The following is a 10,365-nucleotide window of genomic DNA, read 5'->3' on the forward strand; positions in this document are numbered from 1 at the left end:
GCCAAATCCGTGTGCTGAGCAGCTGACTGATAGGGTGTTTCTCCTGAGAAATCCTGAGCCCAGAAGGGCCACGTGTCTGCTCTGTTTACCTTAAGCCAGGGAGAGAGGACGGCAAAGCTAGCTTCTGAAGTGTCCCTTCCCCAGCAGCCACGGCTGGACACGCAGGTGGATCTCACTGGTGGCGGGGCGCTGGGAGTCTTTTGTCTTTAACTGATGGGTGTCCTGTGGGGCAGCACCAAGGCGTAGTGAAAGGCTTGCTAGAAAGCTAGATGTCAGCTGGGTATGGTGGGGCATGACTGATCCCAGCTACCTGGGAGGCTGAGGCAAGAGGATCACAGGTTTATTGGCCAGTCTAAGACCCTGTCTCAAAATTTAAGAAAAAAATGAAAAAACGGGCCAGGGATGTAGCTCAGTGTGAAGGCCCTGGTTCCCGTACTAGATAGATAAATAGATAGATAGATAGATAGATAGATAGATAGATAGATAGATAGATAGGGCTGGGGATGTAGCTCAGTGGTAAGACGCTTGCCTAGCACGCATGAGACCCTGGGCTCAATGCCCAGCACTGCAAAAATAAAACAAAGGTAGGTGACGCAGTGTGTAGTAGGCAATAATTCTCTTTTGAAGATTAAAACCTCGCTAGAGAGAGCGGCTGTTTATGCATGCTGAGAAGCGTGTCAGTGCCCAAAGAAATAGCAACAACCTTTCGGTGCAGCCTGGCTGATCTGCCAGTGTCCGTGTCTGCCTTTTGGTTTGGTTTTTTTTTGGAACCGGGAATCAAACTCTGGACCTTGCGCTTGCCCAGGCAGGTGCTGTGGCACTGAGCTACATCCCCGGTCCCAGGGCCCAGCTTTTTGGAGCTCTGAGTGGTGAGACTTTGGATGAGGACAGATGCAGAAAGTTGAGGAAAACGTTTATTCAGTGGTGTCAGCATGTAGCACAGGGCACCTCATCAGCAGGCACCGTTTTCCGCTCTGTCCGACGCAGGCCCTGGTGCGGGGAAGGGACACCCCATGATGAGTTAGCCCTTCCGGGCAAGCTGCTCCTGAAGCTTCGTCGGAAGGGGCCACAGTGGAGTTGAAAAGATTCTGCTCCTGTCCGTGGGCCCTGCGCCGGCCACCATCTCATTCTAGGGAGCCCTGAGTCGGACAGGACTATAAATAGGCATGTCATATTTTAATTGTATTTTTAATTTCAACTCTTGAAAGGTTATTTGCCCATATGGCTACGGCAGAGGTTTCCGGAAGTTCAGCAGGTACACAGAAAATTCACTTTTTACTGCCCTGTCAGAGGCAGCCACACTTCTACTGTCCTGTGTTTCCTTCTGAGCTGCGGAGCTGCTGTGCGCATGTCCTGTGTGTACGCAGGGCGTGTTCCTGTCTTCTGTGTTGACAACTGCAGCGCTCGGGAGACACCGCTGCTTCCTGCTTTTCTCACACGGTAGCACACTGTACAGATAGTTCCGTGTCAGGGCCTAGAGACCTGTGTCATAGTTTTTAAGAGCTACGCAGGGACACCACGATTATTTAGCCAGCTTTCCCACTCGTTAACGTATTTTTAATCCCTCATTCTTTAACAAGGCTGCAAGTAAAATACTTTGAAAGTGTGTTTCAGTGCACACGTGAAAGCGCGTCTTGGAGGGAAGTCTCAGAACGAAGCTGCAGGTCTGAGGCCGTGTGCCTCGGGCCGCTCTGCACTCTCTCCGGTAAGGCTGAGCAGCTGGGCCGGCTGCTGGAAGCGCCCTGCTCTCTCTGCAGGCTGTACCAGTCGGTGAAGCTGCTCTACTCCATCGGGATCTTCTTTACCTACGGGCTGCAGTTCTACGTCCCGGCTGAGATCATCGTCCCCTTCTTCGTGTCCCGAGTGCCCGAGCCCTGCAAGCTGCTGGTGGACCTGGCCGTGCGCACTGCCATGGTGTGCCTGACGTGTGAGTGTAGAATTGCCACGTCCCCCAAAGGGTGCCCGGTGCCGAGGGCTGGCGTCCCCTGCATAGGGAAGGGAAGCCTCCTGTGCTGGAGGGCAGAACCTGGCACTCCACTCCCTTCCCACTCGAGGCACGCCAGATGCAGTGAGGAATCCCAGGGGTGCAAGGAGGAGGACAGGTGTATAGACGGGCATAAGCTGCTGTGGAGAAGGTTGTAGCTCCAGGTAAATGCACATCGTTACTACCCCATATGAGAGAGGTAAAAGCCTGCAAGACGGCTGCCTGTCCCAGGTCACAGTGAGGACAGGTGCTTTGATAGAGGATACGTGTAGTTTTTTCAAGTAGTTCTGCATTTTTTCACAGTTCACTTGGAGCTGGGATGATAGCCGTGCTTGATGTCTGTCTTATGAAATACGTTTCCTAGAAAATGTCTGTTAATTCACCTCGGTGTTTTATTCTTTGTGTCTTACACCCTTTCCCCCAACTACATGCCAAGTGCTGAGAGTTAAGAAAGGTTATCACCTTATTTGCTCTTAGTTGAAAACTGATAGAAATTAGTAAAAAAAATTAATTTGTTCTTGTTGTTTCTATGAATTGGTAGAGTAGGGAATCCATGAAAAAAAATGTCCATTAAAAAAAAAAAAGAAAAAAAAATGTCCATAATATCTAATTTAAATTTCTAGGAGACTTGCCGTTGTTTTCCAGATAAAGTGCTTGATGTATACATTTATCATTGTTGGCATTTTTATTTTAGGTTTTAATCTCTTGGGACAAGACCCTCTTGCTTATTATAGTGAGAATTTCCTTGCTCAATTCCAGCTTCTGGAATGAAGATTGGTCGGTGTGATTTCTACCTGAACCTGAGTTGAATATTTTAGCAAAGACTAATGTGAATGTTCTCTAGCATTTGCTCCTAGTCCAGGAAATCAGAAATAACTTTGCTGGTTGCCTGTTAGCAAGCAAAGGGCAGGTAAGAGGCTGTCTGTCCCTCTTGCCCTCCACAGCAGTGTGAGCAGTGGACCAATGCCCGTCCGCCAGAGAACCTTCGGGCCTCTGCGCTTCCTTTCGTAGTTTGCTTCTAGGATAGTGGGTGGAGCCATGGTATCCTGAGTCTGTATGTGGAAAGAGCTCACCTGAACTAAGGAAGTGAAGGCGTCCTGGGACCTTCCGAGTTGAGCGTGCAGTTTCTCCTCAGGGTCTCTTGTAAGGCGGAGGGTGGGCAGCTCCCCACGGGGCTCAGGGCCAACAAGAGTCTGGCCTGTAGCTCTTACTTAGCTGATTTCAGGTTCTGTTCTGGGTAGCCCACAAAGTAGCTAAGCCAGGCTTGGAGCAATTGACCAAAAAAAAGGAACTGAGGGCATCTTGCTTTTGCAGGCTTGTCTTAGGAAGACAGGCGGCTGCACTGTAGAAAGTAACCTCTGCCAGCGCCTCCTGGTGGTTGGTTCAGACGTGTGCATGTCCCCTGTGGGTGCCATAGCTCGGGCCGAGGGGACAGCTTCCATGTGGACAGTGGTTTGTGGGGCCTGATTCTAGAATCTAAAGGGTGTTGGTAGTTCAAATAATTTACCCTTTTTCAAAGTGGTTCCTATAGAAAGGGTTTATTTCCACCACACCCCACAGGAGGCTCAGGTCCCCAGCTCAGCGGACCTCTTGTTATCCTTAAACACCTCTTGGTTTTTGCTTCATTGTTCTGGCTTTCCCTGCAGTCCCGCCTCCCTTCTCCAGGGCGATGCTCCAGAGGCAAGGCTGCTTTTGATCTTCAGGCGCACACGGCTGTCTTTCCCTTCTCTGATCTGTCGTGGCTGAGCGTTGCACCGTCATCCTATTACAGAGGCGCCCTGTCTCCGAGAGCTCTCTGGCTGCTCTTACCTTCCCTGGAGACTTTGAAGTGGTTATGGCAATCAGGAGAGGCCTTTCAGGGTAGCATCGGCTTCGTTGTGTTTATGTGAGTTCATTTTGTCCCTGCTTCTCTGTTCTTTCAGGTCTTTGGGCGCGAGGTCTGTGATTTGAAATCTTTGATGTAAGGATTGCTTTCAGTTATACTTGTCCACCTCCAGGGCAGCTTGTGTGATTGCTGTTTCTGGCACTTGCCTCTTTCCCAGCCTTATCTCTGCGTCCTTGCTTTCTGTGCCCAAGAGGAACAGGAGGCTTGGGTCCAGCCCAGAGCCCCAGCCACCTTATTGCAGCTCAGCCCCCTCCTTGCAGCTCAGCCCCCTCACCGGTCTCCCCAGCCCTCGAAGACTGCTGTAGCGCACACCTACTCTTTGTTGCTTAATTTTGGCCTATTGGAGCGCAAAGGAGGGGAAACCAATTCAGAGGCTGGTGCTCAGTGTGTAACCAAACTGGACAGGATTTCCTCCTAGCTCTCAGGTGTGGCAGTGCAGACTCAGCTGGTTAAGGTGTGGAGCTTGTGTAGGAGGAGAGGCCCCCGGGAGATGCCAGCTCCCCCCGGGGAGCCGGGAGGGGTGATATAAATACTTTCGGTGGATTCCATAGGGCGCTGACTTGTCCTTCAGTGGTACGAATTCTCAGTGGCATTTACCACGTGAAACATTTTGCTTCATTTAGGCCTGAGATGCTCAAAAACCTACTGTAGAAGACATGATAACATAAAACCATATCGTTTTGAGGCCTGTTCAGACTGGAACGCGCAGCCTCAGAACATCCCCAGTAGAGCAGGACTCTCCACACCACGCGGCTTCTCGGCATCATGCGGCTTTTCTCACTGACAGCCTTGCCGCTGTGGGGAAGAGAGGGGCCTCATTAATCACCTGTGCCACTCTGGGGTGCTTCCCAGGGGCCCGTGTGGGCCTCAGCTTCCTCAGCTGTGAAGTGTGAAGTGCCGGTAATCTCTGCGGTTTCTCCCACTGCCAAAATTCTGTGGCTTGGCTTGGGGCTTGGTTTTAAATTTCTACCTAAATACTGCTCTTAAAGAGGAAAATCAGTGTAAAGACATTTGGGGACTAAAATAGTTCTCAGCATCCCACTGACCTAACAATAATTTTTATTTTGCATTTTATCTTTGTTTTAATCCTCATTGGTACATTGTAAAAATATTTGCAGTCATGTGATATGCATAACTTTGTTCTCATTTTATTTAATATTATTATCATGAACATGTACATGTTCTTTAATATTTTCACCACTGCCTGACATTCCGTTGTACTGGTGGATAATAGTTACACTACTCCTTTAATAGAGAGTTAGGTTGTTTCCTGGCTCTTGTATTTTTCACCCTCTCAAGTGAAATTATATATCTATTTAAGACTGTGACTAATTTTGAAGGCGGATTGCTAGACATTAAAAAGTAACAGGATGGGTTTCACCCGTTGATTAAAGTGAAAGAGCAGCAAGAGCTTCCCCGCACGGAGCGGGAAGGGTCTGAGTGTTCCTGTGAATGTGTGTTTGTTCTCTCAAGTGCTTTGCTGTGCTCTTGTGCATAAGGAGTCAGCTCTGTCCGAGGTGGGCCCAGAACCACAGACTCCAGCGTGCCAGTCATTTCCCTTTCTGAACATGACCGTTTGTCTGCTGATGGCTCAGCAGCTGCAAGACCATATTCTCAGTGTGTCTGAACCCAGAGGGAAGAGGTTTCGTAATGCATTAGAGCCTCTTGACTCATCCTGTGGCCCAGGGCAGGTTGTCCTCAGCCCCGCTTCCTGCTGCTGCAATAGGGAATACAGTGTCACTTCTCCAGAGAGCCACTGTGCCCCTGGAAGGAGAGCGTTTTGCATGGTGGCAAAGCACAGATGCCTGGTGTGGGACCCTGGGGAGGATGCCAGTTTGGCTTGGGCGTCCTACTCTTCTGCCCTGTTATTGTCATAGTGGGGACTTACTTTTCATGCTTTCTCCCCCGTTTTCTCCAATGTCAGGCCTGGCTTAGGGTCCAGCCCTGCCACCGGTAAGGGTGGTCGTTCCTTTCTGCATCTCTGTGAAGGACATTAGGCGGGCGTATCTTGCATCTCCTTTGTGGTAAAAACAAGAACAGGTTTTAGATTGCTTGTAGAATACTGTGAAGTGGGAGACCTCTGTCTGATGCGAGAATTGATTCTGACCCCATGGGCTTCTATTTGTTTCCACGGACCTCTTGTCTGTCGCAGGGTGGAGCCATCTCTGGCCACACTCGCCTCTTGTTGCCAAGTGTGCATCTGACCTTCCAGCTTGGTGTGAGAGGGTAAGGTGACAGGCCCTCCAGGCCAGGGGGGACCAGCCACCGCCTCCTCTCCTGCAGGGCTCTGTCCTCTGGAACAGGCTCGGGTGTCCCTGCATGTATAATCGGCCCTTGAGTAATCGCTCGCACTCCCTGCGTGGGTACAAAGCCAGGCAAGCGGAAGCTGCCTGTTCGGCACAGCCGTGTGTCCCAGGACGGGAACGCCAGCCTTTGCCTTGCGGCTCTCGGGCAGCACTTGGCGCTTCCCAGCTGCCCGTGAGCTGAGGGAAACACCCCGAACGTGCTCCACGTGCCCAGAGCTGGACCGTGCGGTCTCTTCACCTTCCAACTTGGCTGTGACTTCAGCGGTCTTCCAGTGTTAATGCCGTGACCTTATGTTGTAGGCAAATAGACTGAGGCTCAGAATGGTGAGCGCCTTTGCGCTGGGCCACACAGCTGCCTGTAGAGCAGGGACGGCTGCTGAGGTCGGCAGATACACAGCGTGACCGTGTGGCTTAGTGCTCTGTGTGCTTTCTGCGGTCATCTCACTGGACGTCCCCACTTAGCAGCTGGGAAGGGAATCCAGGCAACGAACTCCCAGGGGCTCAGTTCTGCCTGCTGCCTCCGTGCCGTTTCCACCCCCACGGAGCCCCTGGTGCTGTCACCGTGAGGTTGACGCCAGGCACGAGGAGCCCGGAGCTCAGAGGGCCCGGGTCGCCGGCAGGGTCCCAGCAGGTCGGCGCCTGGTGAGCCTCCCGTCACCCGGAGTGAGAAATAGCACTTTGTCACCAACTTGCAGTTTTTTTAACCTCCGATTTTCCTCCGTTTCAGCCCCCGGGCTGGGGAATGTCACCAGCTCTGGTTATTTTAGAGAGAGCTAAGGATGGAAACACACTTCCTTTTTTTCTAACTGTCAGGGCAAGTTAAAAGCCAGCACTTTTTGTCTGCTCTCCAAAGGCATGAGATCGGTGAGAGGTTCATGGGAATTGCCGTTAGGCTGACTAGTAGGAGGGAAGATGAAGGCCTGTCCTGGGGTGCAGAGCAGGATCTGGGGCGCCGTGTCCTGTGCCCCTTTATAATCAGGCTCTGAAACCCTTGCCGGTCCCTTTGGCGGTGCTGAGGGAGGTCGGGGCCGCCTTGGGCCGTCTGTTAGAGGTGTGTGCTGCATCCCTGGGGAGCTGCCCAGGTGTCTTCGCCCCACTTCTTCCCGGGCACAAACTTCCTGCTCACCAGCCGGACCCCCTGCACCCCTCCCTCTGTGGGAACCCTGTGCTTTCCAGCTCCTGGGGTCCCTCAGGTCTCTGTCCCAGGGACTTGAGGTGCTGGGTTCAGTGCTGGCTGCAGCCCTCCGCTGTTAGTCAGCAGACCTCCCTGGGCCTCTGTTTCCTGGGGACGTGAGAGATCACGGACCCCCGGACCTGAGGCCCCACCCAGCTGCTCCGGGATGCCAGTGCTCTGTGGTGATGGAAATGTTTCGCCTCTGCATGGGGCGAGGCAGTAGACCTGGGGCATATGAGGCTGTTGAGACTCTGGAATGTGGCTGGTGTGAGTGAGTCTGATTGTAGTTCACTTAGAGTTAAACAGCCAGCGGCTGCTGTACTGGGCAGCGGAGCTGCAGGGCAGTAGTGAGGGTGGGGGAAGAGCGGCCACCAGTCTTTATTTGATGACTGACAAGTTGATGTGCTTTTCACAAGTGATCAGGGGAACACTGGCAATGACATTAGCATGTGTTATGTCCCCGCTATACCCTGGGCCCTGAGAAGTCGTTTGACAGTTAATGGCATCTGCACAAAGGAGGAAGCAGTTGGTCTTCATACTGGGCCAACAGGAAAACTGGAGAAAAGGTGTAAAAGAACCTGCCAGCATTTGGACACACAAGTCTAATGCCAGTGCCGGTGGTCCCCAGCGAGCCTGTGACACACGGGCCTTTGCTCAGCTGTTGGAAAGATCAGTGCCGTGGGAGCAAGGGGACAAGTGACCCGTGGGCACAGGGCTGAGTGTGGCCCATGCCGTCTTTTCCTCTTTGCTTTAAACAGCGGCCGAGTCTGCAGTGGCAGGCGTGATGCACCACCATCCCCCCGCCCCTCTGCCGAGTTCAGCTGTGGAAGCTGCTGCTTGCCCTGTGGGGCTTGGCCAGTGGTCATCCTGTGGACAGAGCGTTTCCCACCTGTGTGAATGCTCCGTCTAATGGATTGAGCGTGATGTCTTTTCCAGAGGAAGCAAGGTTTCTCCCCTTGGTTTCGTTTTTTTTTTTAAGTTTGTGATGGTACTGGAGATCAAACCCAGATGTGCTCTGTCACTGAGCTACATCTCCAGGCCTTTTCATTTTCAATTTTGAGACAAGGTCTCAGTTGCCTAGGCAGGGACTTGAACTCAGGATCCAGATTACAGGCGTACATCACCACTCCCACTCCTCTTTTGCTTCTTGTCCATTGAGATGCGTGTGCTGCATGGACCGTTGGTGGTAAGAAAATGAGCACTTGCTCGGAACGGTCTGCCCGCTTTCCTGCTCCGCAGCCTCACCGTTTGCTAGGGACCAGATCATCCTGGAATAGAGTTTGGCTCTTTTTGTTTAGAAAGAGGAAAGCCGCAGGAGCCAGGAGCCCTGGTTGTTCCATGTCTCCAGGCATCCGCGGTCTTGTAGGCAGAGGGCGAGGCTGGGCTGGGTCATGGCTGAGAGCTCCCAGCACTGTCATTCTGTCGTGGGACAGCCGCGGAGCTTGCTGTGGAGCGAGGCGCTCTCTCCAGCTCTGGGCAGGGTTGACCAGGCACGTGCTCTCTCCACAGGCGTGCTGGCCGTCCTCATCCCGCGCCTGGACCTGGTCATCTCCCTGGTGGGCTCCGTGAGCAGCAGCGCCCTGGCCCTCATCATCCCGCCGCTCCTGGAGGTCACCACCTACTCCTCCGAGGGCCTGAGCCCGCTCACCCTCGCCAAGGACGCCCTCATCAGCATCCTGGGCTTTGTGGGCTTCGTGGTGGGGACCTACGAGGCCCTCTCTGAGCTGATCCAGCCCGGAGCTGCCCCCATCTCCACCAATTCCTCCAGTGCCTTTGCCTATCGAGCTGGGTACATTCTCTGACCCGCCCGTCCGCCCTGGTGTCCCGGGACCTGCCCCGGCGCCTCGTGCGGCCCAGCCTCTGGGGAAAGGCTGTCTGGTTCTCTCTGCCTGACACTTGGTGCCCAGGCCCAGGCGAGAGGCGGGCAGCAGGGAGGGTGGGTCACAGGCACCCGGGTGCCGATGGTGACAGCGGTGTCACCACGCCTTTGTACTTCCTGTCAGCCCGACCCTGGGGCCCGGTCCCCAGGTGGCTCCTCCTGGAGCGTCTGCCTCCTTTGTCCGACCCGATGCGCCCTAGCGTTCCTCTCGCACAGCTCACTTTATGTAACACTTCAGTGTCTCCGCCTCACAACTGCTCCTTTCCTGGGCCCGGCCTGGACAAGTGCGTGGGGCTCCCGCCCCCGTTGTATGGCAGGGTCCTTCCCATGCTCCCTCAGACACTGGACCGCAGGGTTCTTCCACCTGTTCAACCCTCCAGGGGCGTCTGGACCTACCTCATGGTTGAAAACCAGCCCCCGAAAGCTTCTAATCTTTATTCTCCCTCGCTGGCTGGACCCCTGGGCCCGTCGCCCCTTGAGTTCCTCCGTGTGGGTCACCGTCGTGTGTCCTTCATTGCACAGCTCTGAAAAGACATGAAGTGCTGCCGAAATGGGAATATTTATATTATTTAAGATTAGGTTTTTGTTTTTAGATTCTGACTTTCAATCTGGGATTCTTTATTTAATTTTTTTTTTTTTTTTTGGTACAATCTGGGATTCTTATGAATCGTTTCTTCCTCAGTAAACTTTGACTCAGCCTCGAAACTTGCCGCAGCCAGTGCGTGTGGAGGCCCCCGAAGGCCCCACACCTTCCGGGCAGCTTCACCTGCGTGCCTCTCCTGGGGCGGCCGGGTCCTGCCTCCACCCGCTGCTCCTGCACCAGGCGGAGAGCAGGCGCTGCTGGGTGGCTGGTCCGGTGGTTGCTTTGTGTGTTTGGCCCATTTTTCAGCCTCAGCCGCGTCCTTGCCGTGGTGCCGGGAAGACGCTCGCCTGCTGCAGGCGGGAGGCCAAGATCAGGTACACAAGCACTGAGGCTCAGCGCGCGGGATTTGCCACAGCTGATCCAACACTACGCACAGTACGTGGTCGTTTACACTCTCCGTGCGGTGCCCTGCTCTGGGAGAGGAGCCGCAGAACACTAAGGAGCCCTGCGCCCTCCCCCCAGCGCCTCCCTGCTTGTCATAGCCTCGGGGAGGC

The 10,365-nt window shown here is 53.7% G+C and overlaps 1 protein-coding gene across 2 annotated transcripts in view; it reads left to right on the forward strand.

Annotated features, from left to right (window-relative positions):
• LOC102020311 (proton-coupled amino acid transporter 1) overlaps positions 1-10,066 on the forward strand; it is a 38,669-nt gene extending 28,603 nt beyond the window's left edge. For both annotated transcript variants that reach the window (XM_005376161.2, XM_005376162.2), the window contains 2 exons: positions 1,758-1,927; positions 8,859-10,066. In XM_005376161.2, coding sequence (XP_005376218.1) covers positions 1,758-1,927; positions 8,859-9,151 — 463 coding nt within the window. In that variant the 3' untranslated portion in view covers positions 9,152-10,066. The remainder of the gene's footprint in view (positions 1-1,757; positions 1,928-8,858) is intronic.
• The last annotated feature ends 299 nt before the right edge of the window (positions 10,067-10,365 follow it).

Source organism: Chinchilla lanigera, unplaced genomic scaffold (genome assembly GCF_000276665.1).
Source record: "Chinchilla lanigera isolate Chin_1 unplaced genomic scaffold, ChiLan1.0 scaffold00007, whole genome shotgun sequence".
Classification (NCBI taxonomy): domain Eukaryota; kingdom Metazoa; phylum Chordata; class Mammalia; order Rodentia; family Chinchillidae; genus Chinchilla; species Chinchilla lanigera.